Genomic DNA, 21802 nt, shown 5'->3' on the forward strand with positions numbered 1-21802 from the left:
GAGTTATTCCGGTACGGTTAATCTCCCTCTCCGCGCCGCACGAGAGCTAATGGAAGAAGGTTGGAGTGGGATTTTGTTGTTGTTGCTGCTGCTGCTTTACATTGTTAATATTCCGGCTCTTTTACGCTCGCCACGGCGCGGGTTAATCGACTCGCCGCGTTCTCGAGGGGGTGCCGGTTCCAATCAATATGTAAAACTCCATCCGATGACAATTTTTCTTAAAAACCGTAGCCCATTACGAGTGCGGCAGGGTCACGGTAGACGACATTGCCGCTGCTTTCGTGCTCGCACGGAGATGCACTCGCCGTAATCAGACCCCTGTGACCAGCACTCCGCTGCCGAGAGGTTGCGGGCCGGCAGGAAGGGCCGAGGGCAAAAGGGCAATTTTCCCCGGGGCCTCACACAAAAGAGTCCCCGCCCCCCCACCCCGTGCCTGGGGCTGGTGGAATGTAAGAGAGGGGGGCACCACGCGGCATCGCTGCCCCCAGGGAAGCCGAGGGCAGCCCTGGCCTTCCCGAATGTTCTTTAGTCCACAACTCCGGCCGACATGTTGTCGGGCTCGCTCGCCGATTGTCGGGCACCGTCGCCCGACGGTTTCGCCGCAGGTGCCGGGAGCTTCTTGGGCAGCGACACAGCACGGCTGCTAAAACACAAACTCAAGTGGTGTTCATCTTCTTGGTTCTTTCGGTAAAGTCACATAGAAGGGAAATAATAAAATAATAAAAATAAAACATAATAAAATAATTCTCACGACGTTTCGGCCACAACGCAAGCAGCCGTCCTCAGGTGAAGACCAGGTCTGTCGGGGAGACGCTGTCTCTTATTTTATTATTTCCCTTCTTTGTGACTTTACCGACATAACCAAGAAGATGAATCCCTGCAGTCACGAAAGCTTTAAATCGAAACTCAAGTGGTGTTCGTTTACTCGCCTTGCGAGCGCCTCTCATCGCGAAGGCGACGGACAAAGCAGCGGATCGCAGTGCCGAGCAAAGGGACCCGGGCTCGTTGTTCCTACTACAGTGCGTTGCCCATTCCTCCCGCGTCACCCGGCGTTGTGTGTTTTTAGATTCTCGGGGTTGAGGTGCCTGAGGCGAAGTCCTAAGTGGGGGCTCTTTCTGTGATAAGGGACCGCAGTCAACGAGGAGGGGAATTGATCGAGGCCGGGCCAAACGAGCGACACAAACAAAACCACGGCAACAAGCGAAAGTTCTCAAAGTGCACAATGTATTACAGGATTATGTACAGGGCTGTTTGTCTTTTATTCGGTAAACATTACTAGACACGGGATCATTAGCCGTCCATTTACGAAAACGAGTCAAACACAAACGAGTACTGTACTGAGAGAGAAAAAAAACCAACCCGCATCACGTTAGACAACAAACTGGGCAAACCAGTCCATTAAATATGGCCTTCACATTTGCATTTGCAAATAACAATTTTGCTGTACAAAAAAAAACAACGGGACAACGTTACACTTCATGCACCGCGCAAGACAAAGCGAGGCTGGGCCAGGATTAAAAATCCACGTCGTATTTTTTCCCCACCGTTTTGCTGACAAATAAAATAATTAACCAAACCGGCTGCCACCCACCGCCCACATTGGGAAAGCACGCAACGTGAGAAGCCGATGAGGGGGGGGCTGGGGGCGCTTCCCAGCGAATTTCCATCGCAGGCAACAACGGTGCAGCAGCACCCACGGTGCGGTGGGAGCCATCAGTGGGGCATCACCCGCAACACACGCCGCCTGCACTCTCTGAACCCGCTGTGGCCGCGCACAAAACGGCGGGGCTCGGAATATAAAACAAAGCGGCTTTCCCCTACGGGGGGCGGGGGGGGGGGGTCTCGCAATGCCGCCAGTGGAAGGGCGAATTGCACCACAAATCCGAGCACTTAAATATTTAACGCTTCCGCGACCGCGTGCGCTGGCTGGGTGGGCGCCGTCGCTCCCAAACAGAAGGAGGAAGCCGGTTCATTGACCCGCCGATCGAGGGGGGAGCGTCACCGCCCCCCCCCCGCACCCCCCTCCGTAATTAATCCGCGGCGGGGATGTGCGCGCGTCGTCAGACGAGGTACGAGACGCTTGGACATTTGATATCGTGCGCCGATCACCGAGTCCAGCCGCGCTCATCGCAGAAACTCGTGGAACCCCACAAGACGTTGATCATTAATTGAAAAAAAAGTAAACGCAGCTATCGTTCAAAGCTCACATCGGGATTGGAACTGGTCCTAGCAGGGCAGAAATCACTCACGCCGGGGGTAAAAGCACAGCTGCTACCCCCCCCCAATCACGTGCAGGAGATGCCGACAAGAAGCGCAGAGGAGGTTTGTGTTTTAAACGCTCGCCACTGAACCCAGAGTAAGCACGGCTGGTGGGCTCTCTCACACGGCACTGCGCGTGCTGGCACGTCGTCGGCAAGCGGCTGGCGTTATAGAACACGAGTGGACAACAATTGAAAACGAGCAGCCGTGTCGAGCGCTTAGCAGCGTTACGAAACGAGCAGCACCCACACGCACCATGTAAACGTCGTTTGGAAATAGCGCCGCAGATAAATGACTCACCCATACCAATGTAAAAAAAAAAATATGTTTCTCAGAATGTATTTATAGCTATGATTTGATGATGTGCAGTTCGGCGATGGGCATGTCAGACCACAGGAAGGGTTTCCTGCATACTAAGCATCGCAAATTGTTTCTGTGCGTACCAGTAAAGCTGCGATCAACTCATCAAGGAACATTGCAATAGCCCAAAACAGAAATGCCCTCTGCTCTATTTATACCTAGAGCTGAGCCTCATACAGAGGTCACAATTATCGCGAAAAAATGTCTAACGGCCATCCACGTGTCTACGTTCGTCTCATCATGTGCCCATACAAAATGTAACACAATTGAGGATTTACACACAAACGCTTGCAGTGCTGGAACAAAAATAAACTAATACTCTCATGTGTGTTTACCAAGTGTCTAACACGCTTTTGTCAATTGGGGGCCGATTTTGTGCACAGCGCTAACGACTGCCTGCAGTTATGCTCAACCGCGACGACGACAGACCTCGGATCCCCCGATCGCAAATATAAACACGTGGTGTGCATACTACTGCCACATCTAAGTGCACCGCACGGCCATTTAAACTTATATACACACGCACACATATTTATACGCAACTTCCGTATTTACAGATTCACCACCTGTGCTCAAAAAACGTTGGCCGTTTACAAGCTTCCATTTACACCAAGCCACTACCGTTGTGCATAAAACGCAAAACGTTCACAAAACATGACCGACGTATACAAATAAAGTACTTTGAAAACACCCACATCATATATATATAGTCTCTATAGTACGCAACACGGAGGGTTCTGTATTTAAATACACAATTGCTATCGGTATGACGAGTATAATAAGTTCTTGGTCCATAGTATGCCACTCTTTCAACTGATTCCGCAAAGTACAAACGGATTATACTCTCTGCTTCTTTTGGTAAAGTAACGTAGGATAGAAAAAATTATAATTTACGGATGATTATTATTCCACGTGTCTACGTTTGTCTCAAGCGTCCGTCATCAGGTCATCGGGTGATGACGGACGCTTGTGTTGCGACCGAAACGTCGTGTTATTTTATTATTTTTTCCCATCTACGTGACTTTACCGAAAGAACCAAAGAGCGTGGATTCCTGCAGTCACGAAAACTTCAAATTAAGATACAAACGGATTGCGTTGCAAAGATTCCAATAGAAAACATCGTAATGTATAAGTGCCATTCAACTACATCGGTCAAGGAAAGTTCAGGCCTCAACGCCGCACTGGGGAAGCAATGCGAGCGACAGGAGCGGGGGGGGGGGCGGTGCGTTAAGTGAAGTTTGGAGCTGTGCTCTATTTGAACTCGAACAACACAGACAATATCGCTGTAACATCCCGTCGTTCTTTTCCCCACGCGCGCAACGCCTCTCCGCCGCAACTAATCACCTTCCGTGCCGTCCGATATGCCCCCGTCAGAAGCGGAACGCACCGCTGACGCCCGGGCTATCGCTGTCAGTCCTCTAACAACAACAAAACCGCCATCGACCATAACGGCGGCGGCACCCGGCGATGAATCTCACGTGCGCGGCGCGAAAGCTGCGCCGTTGGTTGCTAACGCCAGCGCTCTGCCGCCGCACGAGACGCTTTTAGCCAGCGAGGGCTTTACGCTTCGCTCCACTTGGGATAGATGCCAGAGATAGTTATCCCAAATTGTTTTTTTTTTGTGCTTAGTGGTTACGCAACTGGTTCTCACAATGGCACGGCGCATTTTGGAACCCGCAGCGATTACACAGAAACCTAGCGTGCAAATGCCTTGCTTATTTTCACCGACGATTGCCCGCAGACTCGCGAGGAGGGGAGGAGATGTACCTCTACCTTTGCGGTTCGCGTAAAACTCTGAACAAGAGTCCAAAAAACCTAAATCGGATTCCACCCGCAGGATCATATCAACAAAATCTTAACCATTTACACCCCCCCCTCCCCACCGCTTCAACCCCCCACCCCCCACAAAATGTGAGACATCAGGAGGTACCCAACACGAGTCATCAAGTAGGCGTGAAATAGAGCACAGGGTTTTTTTTTTTTAGATCCATTATGCCTGTCCGACACCTGTGCATTACCTGCGAGTGGCAGCATGCAAGCTGCAAACTGCAACGGCCTCCTGCATCTGTGGGTGGTGCAACTTTCTCTCCCTCCGTCTCCTGGCGCTGCGCCAGGCGCTAGGATTCCCCCCACTCCCCCCTCGAGGGTTGGGTGGAGATCGCAGCAGGCGCGCGAGCGGGCGCCTGCTGGCGTCGCGAAGGAACCCGGCGATTTGAGCAAATTGCCGACCAAAATGGGGGGAGGGCAAGGGAGAAAATTGTCCTTTGTGTGCAAGTCGATGGCTTTTTCTCGCTTTCGCGTCTCTCCAGCCCCCGCTCCATCGCCCCTTGGCACGCGCAGAATTTCTCAGGCTGAGAAAGGGAGACAGGGGGGAGGGGCGGGGAGAACAAATATAGACTTTAAGTACCACTCACGCGAGCACCGCAATTGCCAGTTAATGCACAAGCATCACACGCAACTCGTCTCCTCCGCAAAGAAAAATACAGGTGGTCACAAACTTGAGCACGAGGCACAAAGAGGTCAGCTCACCTCACCGTTTGAAACCTCACGTGCATCGCCGATTTATAAGAGCAGCAGCGTTAAAAGTCGGTGGCCCATCCGAATTCTCGATTGAACGTCGCATCCTATTGTTGAAACGCGTGGGCTTTATAAATCGTGGTTATTATTACGTCAAAAGCAAGTCTCTAAACGCGAATGGAGATTTGCCCTTCCTCATTTAATATCTCATTCTCAAAACGATCGAACTGCCCCCCCACCCCCGCTGATGTACAGGTAGTCCCCGAGTTACGATGGTCCGACTTACGATATTTCGATCTTACGATGGCGATACGACAAAATTGCCATCAACAACAACCTAACATCGTTCAAGTGTGCAGACGACGGACAGAATCTTGGTGAGTACAGTACAATGATACGTTACGATACGTTCAGTGCATGTACGATACGTAGCTTTAGCGATTTCATTTTTAGGTTAGCACGATACGATACGTTCAATGCATGTTAAAAGTTTTTATAGCAGATAGGATTGTTTCCTGAAAAAAACTTTGAATTAAATTTCAGTTCATATAGGTAGGCTAAGAATTTACCTTGCTTTTTTAACTTTACATTTTACTGTGCAATACAGTATTGTAATGAATAAATACATACAGTATATAGTTTATACAGTACGGTACGATAAATTGCTCTGTTTTGCTACATTATCACCATTCTTTAAGACTCCTGGATAGGCTAGGCCATCTTCGACTTACGATATTTTTGACTTACAATGGGGTCGTTGTAACGCATCTCCATCGTAAGTAGAGGACTACCTGTATTTACAGAACACCTTTTGCCTTCTCAATCGGGAGACTTGCAGTCATCGAAAACGGTGCAATTTATGACCGCAACTTTCAACACAGGATTACTGCGATAGCACACGTCTGCAATGAAAGGTGTCGGGCGACGCTATGACCGGACGCTCACCGGCATCTCCCCTACGCCTTGGAGGCAGAATTCTTGCAGTTGTTGATCGACGGCGTGACCATGGCGGAGGTGAAGGTCACGGTAGGGAAGATGGCAGAAGACACGGAAGAAACGGCGGTGACTTGAGAAATGAGACACGGCGTGACGGGGACGATGATTTGATCTGCCCTGTGACCGGTGGCACCAGGGAGCGCGGAGGCGACCGTCAGGGTCTTGGCGACGGGCGCCAACGACAAGGAACCGCGGGAGGTGGCAGCGCCGGGGAGGCCCACGGGAGCCGCGACGGGCGTGGCGGCCGGCAGGACGGACAAACGCGGGAGAGTGGTGGCGACGGTGGCGCCCGCGGCTTTGCCCGTCCAGTTACCGACGTTGGCGACCGGGTGAGCGACCGATAAGACCACGGGGTAAGCGAACGTGGGGACGGCCAGAGCGCCGGCCGGCACGGCGGGAAGCGCGGCGGCGGCGGTGTTGACGGCCACGGTGTTGACGGCCACGGTGTTGACGGCCACGGTGATGGCGGCGAACGAGTCGGCCACGAGCGCCCGCTCCAGGCGGCGCCGTGCCTGCTTCACCCGCTCCTCCTGCTGCCTGCCGTGCACAACATCGGGGGCGTAAAGTTACGTCGACGCGCCGGGGAGCCGATAGCCCCGTCGGCGAGGCGCCCCCGTGCCCGCCTTCAACCCACGAGGAAAGCGGTGAACGCTGGCGGCGGAGTGCATACATCGGCCTGGCAGCGCCATCTACAGGGCTCGCGTATTCTCCGAGGAACCAGAGCGCCGCTCCGCAGGCAAATTGGATTAATCGATTAATAGTTTACCGAGCAATCAAAGTGAAACGTAGGAGCCTCATTAACAATGCCCTTAAGTAGCCGTAATTACGTTGTTGCAGGTTGAGCATCCCTGCCCACGGGCACCGCGCCCGAACAACGCTACGCGGACGCGCGGACGCAACGGTACAAGCCGCCGAGCGCTCTCACTCGCCTGATGTCGTCCTCCGTGACGACGAAGGGCCAGTGGTCAGGGTGGCCGGAGTGGCCGGGTGGGGCGGCGCCGACCTGCGAGGGCGGCCGCGCTGGCGCCGCGAGACGGCAGTAGCACAGCGAGTTGATCACGACCACGAGCAGCGAGTCCAGAGAAGAAGCAGAGCTCACGCCTGTCCAAGCGTCCGGCACACGGTAACAGCGGCCACCGCTTTGTCATTTAACTCTCTTTCGTTCCGAGACGTCTGCGAGTTGCTGGATGGATCCCATTCACCCGTGAATCTCAGAATGCACAAGCGGTCCAGCGTTGATTTTATTTAGAGAGGCGAGCGCTGTTGTTTTTATAGACATTGTACTCACCGCAGAGAACCGTAGCCACACGACCACACTACGCGATAGCTGGAGCCAAACTGTGCCACGTGGCAATGTGGGAGCCTCGGTACCAATAAAGTTATTTTATTTAACAGTTTTTATTCCTGTTCCGGAAGAAAAACTGAACGGGAAAGGGTTAAATAGCGCTGACGTTCAGCCTCTCGATGCATGCTCGTAATTACGCTGAGAGACAGAGAGAAGAACACATTGATCATTCTCAGACATTAACAGGTTAATTGCGTAATTAACTGGAAACATGAAAATTGGGTGGGTTAGGGCGGGTCACGTCGCGGCCGAAGGTCAAGAATGTTGGAGTAGAAGCCAAGGAAAGGACTGCGTCCGAGAGGATTTATCTCAACATGGAGCAATGAAATCAGCTCGTGCACAGGTGCTGGGGGTGATTATTACATTGAAATCCATGAGAGATGGCCACGGCTTAGGGTAACCTTAATCCAGCAGTGGATTGATGATGACAATGATGATGTTCAGTCACTGGTAACCGGGCTGAGACCATCAACTGACTGCGCTAAAATATATCGGCTCTGGGGATGAAATAGGAATCTGTTTGACCGTCACGCGACGAACATTAGTCCCGGTGGCAGAGAAGGTGGGTCACTGTTGCCTATTATTGCGTGGATCAAAGGTCACTGGGAAGCGACCTCAGAATTAGTTCTGCGATATCCATGGGCCATGATATTTTCCAAGGGTTGCTCTCTGCTCCGCGAAGATTCACAACGAATACTTCGCCTCATTACATTAGACGCCGTTAACATTGGGGAAAATTTTATATTTTTTAATTCGCTGTAATGTCATCAATACTTCTGTGCCAGGCTAGGTGCACTCTTAGACCATGTGACATCGTAACGAGTTGCTCAGCTCCACGAGTTCGCAAACAAATACTCAGTCTCATTACATTGAAGCCGACAAAATCGGGTTAAATTATCCTTAATTTTTTTGTCAATTAGCAGTAATGTGATCAATACTTGTGTGCCAGGCTAGGTGCACTTTGAGACCACGCAACAAAGCAAAAGCTCACTGGCAGCTCGTGGGGACAGAGCAAGGTGTTACAGGTTAATTGACGTGGATGACTGGCGCATTCACCACTCGCACCCGCCCCCTCCCACCGTGCCAACTCACTGCTGGAGGGCATCTGCAACCAGCTGCTCACGAATGCCTTCCACGAGTTGCCGCCAGAGGGAGGCCAATCTTGTCCTGACTGGTCCCAGCCATTAGCAACTCCATTTGGCTTCAGGTCCTCCCGTCCCACATCAGCCCATTGCCACATATTCTTAGAATTACCATAACGGTGGTTCACGCAGGAAGGCCTCAATGAGTCTGTGTTCGCAGTACGGGGGGTGGGGGTGGTGAATGCTGCCAAGTGTAATCCCAATTGAGTCATTTTCAGGTAATGTTTCAGTCTTGGGATGTTTGGCCAAGACCAGTTGTAATGTACGGTTTTCTTGTTTTAGCCACGGGAGGAAGCTGGAGAACTCGGGAAGAAAGCCATTCAGGACAGAGGAAGAGCATACAAACTCCAGACAGAAAGGTGCCCGAGTTGGCAATCCAATGGCGCCACAGTGGAAAATTGTTAACTTCCTCGCCTGGTATGCAGGAAGTCGTGGGTTCAATCCCGACCCCGACGCCTGCTGTATATTTGGAGTTTGCATGTTCTCCCCCCGGTGGTCGCGTGGATTTTTCTCTGGGTCCTCCGGTTTTTCCCTCCACGGTTAGAATCAACGTGCATTTGGAGTACTTGGCTGCTGTAAATTTCCACATAAGCTACTTCGCGTTGAGCTATCTCTTGTGAAAGCCAGGCGACTTCTGAAAAAGAGCTATACAGCTCAGTGGGCCTTACCTGGTAACATAAATTGATAAATCTTTTTTAAAGAACCCAGGCCCCGATTGCTGTGAGGCATGAGCGTTGCCACAGCGCCACCCTGCTGCCTTCATCCAGCCCCCTCTGTTTGTAAAAAAAAAGCGACGCTTGGGCACGCGGTGGCTGGGCGTGCAGGCTCCATGACCCAACCAAGACATCCTCATTAGCTGTAAGAGTCCACTGATAAGCATACAAAAGTGGCAGGCACTTGCCATTCGATACTAAGTGACGATGACATCGCTGCTAAGTAGCGGTGATGTCACCATGTCGCATAGGTCAGAATTGGTGCACTTTGAGACCACATGCAGTGGCAAAGGCTTCCTGGCAGGTCACAGGACCCAGATGTTATTGATTAATGGGCTAGGGTGACTTGCAGATGCAATACTCAGAGTGCCGACTGTGCCAACTTGCCCGAGCACACACAAAGATCCCCCGAGTATCATCCTACACAGGCTGTCAGGGCAAGAGCTGCGTAAGCGAGCACATGTGCAGCACACGCACACACGCGCGCAGCTGTTGGCGTGTGTGCCGTACAGCACAAAAGCAACGCGTCCGCGGCAGACCTTACGCTCGCGCGCACGCCGTGAGTGATCGAACGTGCGACCGAGATCGGTCACGAGTGTATACAATCACCCCGAGCGCGAGCGGCCACAGCAGGGGCGTTAATGGTATGTGTTCAAGAGCGCAAGACAAATTACCGGGGGGGGCTGCGATGGAGGTGATTTATGGACAACCCAAAGCGAGACCCCCACCTTGTATTAACCAGGGGTTGTGCACGGCGTTGATGACCTCGCCAACGATGTCCACCGTGCTCTTCCCCTCCATCTGGCCGCCTTGAAACAGCTGCGGCACCAAAGTTCACGTCAACAGTTCAACACGATCAATACCCATTCTATTAGGTGAGAACGTTCACGCACAAGGGCAACAAAATAAATGTGGCCTCCTCAGACAGGAGAGACACTTTCACGAATGATGAGTTGCCTGCTCGCTCAGCTCAGCCGCTAATAGGCGCAGGAGCAATATCGCTCCAGCCGCCGGGTGTCCCAATATTTTGTGTCGAGTGCCGCATTGACCGATAAGCAGAGAACTGCAGGCCACAAAACACATAACAGATGTGGAGATAGGAGACAGATGCATTTGGAACTGATGTCAGCGATAGAAGGGATTATTTCAGCGAAATAAAAGTATCTTCTCTTGAAGGGCACCGGTAAATATTTACAAGTGAAAGCGTAAGAGCAACAGGTTCTGGCTTGCCGAGCTCATCCTTAGGATAAGGCCCTGGTGGGTATCACGCAGAGGTCTCCTGCACAGGCGGTGAGACAGCGCACCACCAGCATTCACTCGGTGCGGATGACTGGGAGGTCGATGATGTAGGGCAAGGTTATGTGTGTGTTTGTTATGTGTGGTGTGTGTTGTGTGTGTGTTGTGTGTGTGTTGTGTGTGTGGTGTGTGTGGTGTGTGTGGTGTGTGTGTTGTGTGTGTGTGTGTGGTGTGTGTGTTTCACCTGACAATTTCTGTGTGTGTGTGTGGTGTGTGTGTTGTGTGTGGTGTGTGTTTCACCTGACAATTTCTGTGTGTGTGTGTGTTATGTGTGTGTTGTGTGTGTTATGTGTGTGTGTTGTACCTGACAATTTGTGTGTGTGTGTGTTATGTGTGTGCTTTACCTGGCAATTTGTGTGTGTGTGTTATGTGTGTGTGTGTTGTGTGTGTGTGTGTTATGCGTGTGTGTTTTACCTGACAATTTCTGTGTGTATGTGTGTGTGTGTTTTTGACCTGACAATTTGGCAATTGAATTTACACAACGCTTTTTTTCACAAAACAGGCTGGTAAACGCAAAAAAAACAGTTCACAAGACAGCCGGCCAATTCACCTTGTAGAACACAGGCGAGGTTCTAGAGCTATAAATAGAAATGTGAAAAAAATTTATGCAATTATCGTTGTGCAGGCACACGCACATAAAGCGCTCCGACTGGTTTGCCCGGCAAACGTACGAGACTAAAACTCTTCTGAAATACATTCTGACGTGACGACGGCCCATTAGCACGTGAAGGAAACGTAACTAACCCCGTTCAAATCAATCTTGCTATTTGCGGTGATCACAATATGAGCAATCGCCCATTTTCCAGAATCAAATTATTTCTGCGCTCGTAAAACAAAACCCCCGCTCTGGCGTAGCGTCCTGCGACTTAGGCCGCGTTTTCACTGCAGCGTCTTGACTAGCGCCGCCTGCGATTCGATGGAATGTTACACGGAGCTTATTTCTCATACACTGTCATTCACCGCATCCAAATCGAATGTATTTGAAATGATGTTTACATAGAATGTTAATAACAAGTACATTTTTATCCTGGGTATTATTAGTAATATTATTTGGATTTTTTCTTTTCTCCCATCTTATGAAAAATACAATTCTATCCAGCCTATCCATTGTCGGTTAATCATCCCTTCGGGGTGGAGAACATTGGTAACCAGTTCGTGGGGAAGCCAACAACGGTTGTCCTACGGAGAGACTCGCCACCGCCTCGAGCCGTCCCTCTCTAGATTTGAAGCTTTCGTGACTGCAAGGATTCATACTCTTAGTTTTTTCGATAAAGTCACGTAGGTAAAAAAAACGAGATTAAAATTAATAAAAATAAAATAATAAAAATCACGACGTTTCGGAGGCAACACAAGTCTCCGTCATCAGGTGGGACTGTCACAGCCAGATTTCATCTAATTTTTTTTTACCTACATGACTTTACCGAAAAAACTAAGAGTATACCGTCCCTTTCTCTCAACCCCTCCCCCCTCCACGCACTCTCAGCTCCAGCAATCAAGCACGTCTGCTAAAGCGCCCAGTCAACCATCTCTCCAATCACTCATCCTTCTCTGCTGCCCACATTGTCTGGAACTCCTTTCCCCCAGGAAAGGCCTGCCCCCCGTTTAGGTCCAGGCTCAAGACCTGCGCTTCACCGCGGCCTATGACTGCCACTACAACAGTCGAAGGAGCGTTTCTGTACAGCAACTTGAGATGCAGTCACATTTGGACGCCAAATAAATCTTCATCGTGTTGCATTGCAAGTTGGCCACACATCCCAATCAAAGACCCCTCCTCCCGAAGGGCAGTCTTGAGATTCACCGAGGCTGAATCTGGCTAATAAGGGGTATTAATAATATAGCCAATGTCGCCACTGTTTTCCAAACCCCTTGCACCTGTGGTAAATTACTCATAGGTCAGTTATTTCCTGCTCAAATGATCATTAAGATTCCACATTCCTATGACACATCCAAAGGACAACCACTATAAGAGGTTTTTGTTGGGTTAGATCGCGTAAATAAAAAAAGTGTCGTTAATGCACATGCATATTGTACGTTGACTCTGTAATACCCCCCCCTACTTTGCGCAAGAGCGCAGAAGCATGGTCACCACATCTACGCCTCGAAATAAGGAACGAAACAGGTGGACTTCTCTACAAATCTGGCTGTCGCCTGATGAAGCTAGTTGTAATTACTGGCGAAACGTCGTACTCAGGTTGTAAATGTTGTGGCTTGGCTCTCCAACACACCGGTGTGCTGTACGAGTGACGAATTGGCCACGTTCTGTTTACGTGACAACCCTTACTAGTTGGCTGTGTCGGGTGGTGGCGGGTTTTTACGACACATTTATATATTTACGTAATCTAACCCAAAAAATCCCCTCTATTATGGATGACATTGGTCGCGAAAGCCTACGTCTTAAAAAGGACGACCACTGTTGACTTCTCTACAAAGCGGTACTAACTTTATCGACCCCGGAAAGATGACGGGCCGAGTCAGACCCCCGCAAGCAGGATGCGAACTCGCAAACCTCCGACTGCGAGCCTCTCGCTCCACCGCCGAGCGATGCCAGCGGTGCGTAACAGCGAACACAAAAGGGGCCCCCCCCTCTCCTCCACCCACCCCACCTGCTTGATCTTGTCCAGGATGGGCACCTCCTTGAAGACGATGATGCGGGCGAGCCGGGGCTGCACGAAGAATCTGGTGAACACCTGATAGGGCTGCTTCACCACCTCCTTCTGCTGTATGTAACGAGACCACCACGATGTCATAACTCCAACTGCCTAACGAACTTGTGCCAGCAAAAGGGGCGATCGGGGGGCACTCGGCGAGCCCCGATGATCCAACGCACGACGCCCCTCCAATCGCGTGGCACTATGGGACCCATTGCATATTTTACGACTCTCACTCTACCATTCTGGACTATGTGCTCTGCAGAAGGGCCATTGACCGAAAAGTCTCCTATTATATCGTTGTTTAAGGCCACAGTGTTATTGACGAATGTGTTGAGTTTCATTGTTATTTGTGCTCGTGCACCACTGCCAACACAGCTTCACCAATTAATTTGTATAAAGTCAGCCGTTCAAGCGAGTGTAAAGGAATGTAAGATTGACGTTCATCACCTTCTTCAACTGCTATGTCGTTCACATTCATTGGCCTGTGGTAGGCTGCCGCAGGCTCTAGTCACGCGACTAAATTATTCCAGTCCGTCTTCAGTCAGACTGTTAATTTCGTCTCGTCAAAAGTCGATCGCGCTCCGGTCTCTGGTTGGCAGTAATCATGGTCATCGTCGCGCTTGGTCATTTTCATCCACTCACAGTCATCGTCGACCAATTAAAACACTGCTTTGACAAGTATTTGTGTTGTTAATTAACTCACGAAATTTAGACTGCACTTTGAGAAGCGATGCTCTGTCAAGCGCTGCCACGGTAGAAAACCGATAGTTACAGACGGGAGATCTTACCTTAGCAGCCAAACTTGACTGCGAGTTGGTGCGTTGAACGGCATGTTCCGTCGTCCTCAGCTCGGCTACAGCAGCTGTGTGCGTCTTGGGAGAGGTGTATTTCCGGATGGAGTTTTGCTGTCTGGTGGGAGTGCATTTGACGGCGGGCTTCTGCTTGGCGGGGGATGTGCGCTTGGCGAGCGTGCGCTGCTTGACGTGCACGTGTTTGACGGCTTGTGTGTGTTTGACGGCGGGCGTGCGTTTGATTGGGGAGCTGGGCTTTTGGGCCGGAACCAGCTTGGTGGGCGAGTCAATAACTTTTAACTTCTTCTGCAAAAAAAAAAAAGTATTATTATTATTTTAACACCCAGCATCATTTTCAGAAGCACAAGTTGGTAGCAGGGCAGGTTATTGCTGGACTTCACAAACAAAACATTGCAAGAGCAGAGAAGTCAAGTTTAGGTTTCAAAGTCGGTGATTTAGACACGGGTCATGTGATCTCTGTTATTGCACAGGTCTGAGATCCGGACTTGAAGACGGAAACCAGAAAACGAGCTTCCAGTCTGTACAGGTGCACGCGGATGATATTGGGAATCCATGGAAGGCTTGGGGGCAAGCAGCTTGGAAGTTCAGAACATAACAGGGCCAGCGAGAGCAGTGGATGTAGTCATGAGGAGGAGGTTGTGACGGGTGGGTACGGAACAACCGTGGATATTTCTACACTGCCCTCTAATGCCCACAACGCGTACTACACCTATTGTTGAGTTCGGAGGGCACCAATCAACTATCTAGGTTAAGCCCTGCTTAGAATCTGAGGTCTGACGGGACTGGCAGCATTACGTGTGATCTGGTCACAGAGTGAGACAGCGTCAACATCAGGATCCATGGGCAGGTAGCCTGTAGGTGTCCACTGCACATTTCGAAACACACCAAGGTAAACACGATTCGAAATTAAGATCCAAACGCAGAACCGTGAAGATGAAGAAGCTAAATCGAATGCGTGAAGATATAAACCAATTTCGAAACGGAGCAAAACACATGTCATGGCAATGGGCGACTTCACACCAATGGTAGGTGGCAGGTGAAGAAATGAGCGGATCATTGGTGAAACTTGGTAGTGGAGTGAAGAGCAACACAGGAGAATGTCTACTGGGTTCCGTCGTTGCCAGCAGGGAAATTAAACTCATCAGCACCTTTTTTTACAGAGACACGAGTCTCGAAAATGAACATGCTGGAGCAAAAACAGAAAGATTCCTAATTAAATGTAACACGTGTTGGCTCCCGTGATCAATATTACGATTCGTAATGGATTTTTGGATCAGCGTGTGAGTAAAATGACAATGTGTGTCGTAGACCCTCCTCCACCCGACACAGCCAAATAGGCAACGTTGAAAGCAATATCAGATTGTTAAATGTTGCGGATCTCTCTCCAGCGAGGGCCTACACAGAGAGGCCAGACAGATAGAGTGAATAATAGTTGGACACTGCACTATACACCATGGGGCTCTGATAAAATGTATTTTTTAAATGTTTAAAGTTAATTGTGGCATCAATACGACTGCGAAAACCTCCTCTTTGCAAGACAAACGTTTAAAAAAATACGTTGAACTTTTTGCGCAATGACAGACCCATTAGCCTCTTATCACACTTATATAAACTGCTCACGAAAGCCACAGAGAACTGAATAAGTCAATTTAGTGGGTAACCATCCAGGACAACTGCCGCTGACCTCCCCCACAAAGTGGTACTCATTTTATTGACCCCAGGAGGATGACGAGCTGAGTCAAACCCCACGACGATTAAAACAATTTTTATTGAACAACAGCCAGCTACAGAGCGTGAGCGGTAAGCGGGGGGGGAGGGGGAGAGGTACAAATATTCTGCGGATGAAAGCCCGAGGCCAGGTGCTCACGGGCAGGAGGGAAGGAGGTTGGGCTCTCTGCCCTACTCATGTAGGGACAATGATTGGGAGCGTGGTATTTTTAGGGGAGGGAAGGGCGAGGGAAGGGGGGGGAGGAGGAGGAGGGACCCCTATGATGATTTTAACTCGTGACCTTCCGACTGCGAGCCGCTCACTCCACCACGGAGCCACCGGGCCGGTGTGCAAATGACACAATGGGATCAACAAGTTACCTCCTGCAAGCGATTATCAATCATCGATTCGGAAGGATTTCCAGACACAAACACTGGTTCAAACATCACCGGTCAACATCCCAAAGCGGGGCTCCTCCTAAACATGTACAGACCTGGTCTTCACCTGAGGACGGCTGCTTGCGTTGTGGCCGAAACGTCGTGAGAATTATTTTAGAATGTTTTATTTTATTATTTCCATTCTACGTGACTTTACCGAAAGAACCAAGAAGATGTACCATTATGTTTAGCTTTAGAACGTGTCGTTCATGCAATTTGTCTCTCATAATCGAGGAGCAATCACAGACAACCTGGAAGGAAGGCAGCAGCAGTCCGGTGGTGAGCCAGCACTACCAATAATAGCCCCAGCTCTGCAGTCCTCTATATATAAAAGATGAACTCTTGCTGTACACACACCGGTTGCTTGTGCTTGGCGTCCGGCATGAGAGGGCGCTTTCTGTAGTTGGGGCTGTTGTTCCAGGGTCCCGTCATCGTCCCCGTGCGAAAGTTGAAGTTGGAGAGGTCCATGACCTTCTTCGTCGCATCCACGAGCCTCAGCTTGCTGCGGAATCGCTCCCCCGTGGGGCTGCGAGCCATGGGGAGGAGGCGCAGAAGCGGACAACGCGTGATTATTTATATCATGATCGTTAACTAATTGGGGACGAGGTGTTTTGTCTCGTTTTTAATAGCACCCATTACTGTGTTGTCAGGGGTGGAGCGGTGGCGCCGTGGTTCACGCACTAGGCCGACTGGACATCGGTGAAAAAGTGCTTTATAGCACATCGGATTTCTCCAGGATAAATAAAGATTTTGATTCTGAGACCTGGGGTCAATCAGTCTGTTCACAAACTGGCACAATAATCATCTGAAATCTATTGTGATGTTTCTGTGAGTTAACTTTGCTATGAATAGTTTGTTAAATATGTGCGAGCTAACTTTTCTTTCAGGAAAATTTTAACTTTATATTGTTTCTTTTTAAGCTTTGCTTTTGAACTTATTTTGTAAAGTGTTTTTTGTTTGCTTTCATTTCTATCTGCTTCATTGATGTGCTTTTGTTTTTATGTTATCATCGCGAGAGTCATTTTGGGGACCCAGGTCGCTCTTGAAAATGAGACTGTCCTGGTCTCTTGAATTCTCATCTGGTTAAACAATATCACATTTTTATGATCTCCCACATCCGTATATCACGACTGCAATTACAATACTACGGGCCAAATACAAATCTGGATGTTTCCCTTTCATTTGATATTTTTGTTTGTTAACAACAAATTTCTACATTAACAACGGAGACATTGCAACAGAATTGTGTTTCGACTGCCTCACCGTCACGTGAATCTGGCCCGATATCCAAGTCGTAACTTGACCATGGTTCACTATTTAATTTGGGGTTATCAAGACAATTATTAGCAAGAGGTGGAATTAATAGTCTCGTGACAAAAGCACCTGGAATATGCCCAATCTCTGAAGCTAAACTTGCTTGAGCCTGCAAGCATGTTGGGGCGCCACGGTGGCAAGATACTAACTAGCTCTGCTAATACAGAGGTCGTAGGTTTGATCCCAACCCCGATGCCTGTATAGTTCTAATTTTCATGTTCTCCCCGTGGTCGAGTACTATACATTTCCACATCAGCCACTTTGTTGAGCTATCATTTTGTGACCAGGTGACTTCTGAAAAAGAACTATATAACTCACTGGGCCTTACCTGAGAAAATTAGTTTTTGAATAATCGTAATAGAGCTTAATTGGGTGCTCACAATGCATAAGACACAATCTTTTTTTTTATAAACTGTAACTTATATTCTCCACAATGCAACAGTTTGTCATATATATATCTGTGGGACTCTTTTTGCAAGTATCAAGAATAGCCTTTACCCTTTCCTTTCCAGAAATAATAGGATTTACCCTTTCCTTTTCCAGAAAGGGTAAAGCCTATTATTATTTCATCAGGCTGTCATATATAGTTGTGGGGATACATGGCGCTTCTATGCTCCCCGCCTTCACCAACCCGCCCTGACCAGCGTGGTGAAACGTGGTCAAATAAAGCTGGCCACTAGCACCGGGGCGGGGGCGAGATTGACATAAGTGGCCAAAAACATTAAGACGATGACTTTTACATTTAACGTGACTGATGTTGACCGTAAAACATCCCTCATGCATGCCCCGATAAAATACATAATGCACACTTTTATTGGGCTTCTTCTCATCTCAAAACGTTGTACAAAACTGAAATCAGCCTGCCAATGGGTGCTGCCAACACGGAACGGGGCGATTTAAACATCTAAGATTTGTGTGCTTGTCAAACGAGTGCCCACAGCAGGAGCGTTAAATGTTCGGAACACAATATGCCGCTGTCTATTCAATCGTGTCTTTTGCCATCACATTTTAAAACCCAAACTTAATGCATCTCTTCTGCATTGGCCTTATTTAGAACCGACCGTTCTCAGGGAGCTTGTAAAATAATGCAGTGATGTGTACACCACGCAACCCTATGGCAAACTGCCTGCGTGTTTGTGCACGGCACCGCACCGTGGTTGGCACGGGAGGGTTGGTGCGACAAAATCCATAGCTGCTTCTGGACTTTAATGCCTCCACACGTTGATTCTCCCGACCCTCACCAATCTGCACTGACCAGCACGGCTGAACTACGGTCAAATGACAACAATGACTGAAACGGATCGGGAGACCTTCATCCAGCAGTTGACACAAGTGAAGGGGTTGCACGCGAGAAAGAGGTTCACGCGCACTCCAGCATGTCTGTCTCCATGTACGCCCTCCTTCCTCCTCTCTGTGGACCCTGTCCACTCAGGGTTAGGTGGTAGTGGTGAGGCGCAAGTGATCTACCTCAGCGTTCTCCACTAATTGTCGGGGGGGGGGGGGGGGGGGTACTTTCGCAGATAAGACATAATCAGTGTGAGCGCTGCCACACATTTGAAACCATTGGGGGGTTTTGACAGCAGCACGATGATGATGATGGGGGGTGTGTTCACATCTGTGTATTGTCGGGGGCCGCACGTCAGGGGTCGCACTAAAGGCCACCAGGGGCCGCCAGTGGCCCCGCGGGCCGTGCAATGACGAAGAACCTTGCTATGCGGTAATGAAGAGTTGTTCAATGGAACCGGTAGATTCTTCTGGCCCCTGATGCCGAGATGACATCACCTAAGCATTGGTTACATGGCCCACGAGAAGCTGAATACTGATGGAGAAAAAATTACGAATAACTGGTGAACACGTGACTTTACCGAAATAACCAAAGAGCATGAACACTCATGACAACGAGATGGTACACGCCAGTCTACGTTTTCATTTCGGAGACATTTTGACGACAGCGAGGAGAATCGCAGTCTTCGTCAGTCGCTCGTGTTTAAACCCGTCGCGACGGTGACATGTTTTAGCCTGATGAAGACTAATCTAAACGTCTCATTTATGGAATAATAGGCTGACGTGCCACAACCTGTTGTCACGAGTGATAAATGAAGCAAAGAATGAACGGATCAATGTGAAGTGATGGATTAACTGATGACCGATTAAGTAATGAACAAATTGTAGTACAGAGTGATCCATTTCTTCACAACAGTTAACCGAGCATATGGAAATCAATGGATCCATATCTCAGAGGAGTGTTAACAAAAGATGTTATACGTGTGTTGACATTGATGGGAGACTTGCAGAGGCTTGTAAATAAAATGTTTCTAATTTGAATTGGGTATCTATAAATGGACCACCCTACATATCAATCGATCAAGAAAGTCTTCCGTGAACTGAGGATTTAGCAACTGCTGCGTGGAGGCTCACAGCGAGAAGCAGCCACAGGTGGGGTGCCGACCCCGTGACCCTGATCCCCGTGACCCTGATCCCCTTGACCCTGATCCCCTTGACCCTGATCCCCGATGACCTTGAACCCAATGACCCAGACTCCCCTGTGACCCCTCTCCAATGCCGCTGATCCATCATGACCCTGATCCATCATGACCCTGATCCATCATGACCCTGATCCATCATGACCCTCAGTCCCATCACCCCGAGCCCCATGACTCCCGATTCCCCACGGCCCTGACCCCGTATCAGGCGAGCCGAGTTCTCGGTCCCTCCGATGGAAATGGCTCTCGGCGTGTGACGGTGTCACGGCCGCGGCTCGAGAACGGCGCGCTCCGTGTGCGTGGGGTGGGGGTGGTTGTGAACTCTGGTGACTCGGCACTCAGTTGCGCCACATTCCACAATCAAATCAAAACATTCACGACTCGTTTTGTCAATCCACTGCTGGATGAGGTGGTGGGGGGGGAGGGCTTCACCACGCCGTGTGGACAGTAGGCAGGTTATTTGACCATACTTCACCACGCCGTGTGGACAGTAGGCAGGTTATTTGACCATACTTCACCACGGCCGGCCAGTGCGGGTTGAAGGCGGAAAAACATCGGCCCGTGGGAGCTTCCGAGCACTGCGAGTTGGGGACCTGACGACGTCGCCGTACTGCCTCCTTGGCTCCCGTGGCCCTCGCTGCTACGACATCTACCGCGGCGGTGGCTCACCCAAGCCCCGAGCCAGGCAGCCGGACCCATGGGGCCCCGGCTCCCTCAGGGAGCTTCACAAACGCGCGCCCCCCAAAAAAATGTTAAAACACCTAAAAATTTTGTAACAAAACACGCCACCGCCGCCACCGCCTCCACCTCCATTGCCCAACGCGGACTTTTAGCGCCGCGCGCCGCCCTCTCGCCACCGACTGAGACCCCCCGGGCCCGGCTCGCGTCTCCCACCGCGACGGGGAGCGATGTCCGAGCGCGTCCCGCCTCACGAGGACGACAACGAAGACGGCGGCGACTTTCGATGGCCGTGGTTGAAAGCCGTCGCCTTCCTCACGCCTGGCTCTTCCCCCCCCCTCCCTCCTCTTCCTCCTCCATCGCCCGCCCGGCGCAGCACCTGTAGTAGTAGACGTCCGTCTTGCCCGCCGAGGCGCCCGACTTGCGGTACACCTCCTCCCGCATCCATCCCGGGCCAAGCGCCGCGCACTCGTTCAGCTCCTTCGCCGCCTTCATGGCCGCGGCGCCGCGGCTGCCTCGGAGTCTTTCGTCGCGGACCCTCCCGCCGCCGTCGCCGCTGCCACCGCCAGGCGGCGTCTCATTGGTCGGAGCGCGGATTTGTTGGGGCTAGGCACCGCGGCGAATGTCTCCTCTGTGGCTCTGTCTGTGTGTCTCTCTCTGTCGCTCTCTCTCTGTGTCTCACTTTGTGTGTCTCTCTCTGTGTCTCTCTCTCCGGGTCTCTGTCTGTGTCTCTGTGTGTGTGTCTCTCTCTCTCTCTGTCTGTGTGTGTCTCTCTGTGTGTCTCTCTCTGTCTCTCTCTCGGTCTGTGTCTCTGTGTGTCTCTCTCTCTCCGGGTCTCTCTCTGTGTCTGTGTGTCTCTCTGTCTGTGTGTGTCTCTCTCTCTGTGTGTCTCTCTCTGTCTGTGTGTGTCTCCCTCTCTCTGGGTCTCTCTATCTCTCAGAGATATAGAGAGACACAGAGTACCCGGTGTGATGAGTGAGCATCGCCACTGGGGAGACAAAGGCGGCCGAGCGTGGTGTTGGCCACCCACCCCTTCGTGTTCCGTGCCGGCCTTCATAGGTGCTTGATAACAGCACTTGCCCCAACAGTCT

At 50.4% G+C, this 21802-nt stretch overlaps 1 protein-coding gene across 1 annotated transcript; it reads right to left on the reverse strand.

Annotated features, from left to right (window-relative positions):
- Positions 1–1207: 1207 nt before the first annotated feature.
- LOC144731577 (uncharacterized) lies at positions 1208–21293 on the reverse strand. Its single transcript, XM_078612729.1, has 8 exons — positions 21091–21293; positions 16594–16762; positions 14068–14376; positions 13232–13345; positions 10061–10151; positions 7062–7233; positions 6082–6669; positions 1208–4970 (listed from the first exon to the last, which is right to left on the reverse strand). The coding sequence occupies exons 1-7, from the start codon at positions 21204–21206 to the stop codon at positions 6093–6095; spliced, it is 1548 nt and encodes a 515-aa protein (XP_078468855.1). The 5' UTR covers positions 21207–21293; the 3' UTR covers positions 1208–4970; positions 6082–6092.
- Between the last annotated feature and the right edge of the window lie 509 nt (positions 21294–21802).

The sequence above is a fragment of the Lampetra planeri genome, chromosome 39, assembly GCF_965212315.1.
Source record: "Lampetra planeri chromosome 39, kcLamPlan1.2.h2, whole genome shotgun sequence".
Taxonomy (NCBI): domain Eukaryota; kingdom Metazoa; phylum Chordata; class Hyperoartia; order Petromyzontiformes; family Petromyzontidae; genus Lampetra; species Lampetra planeri.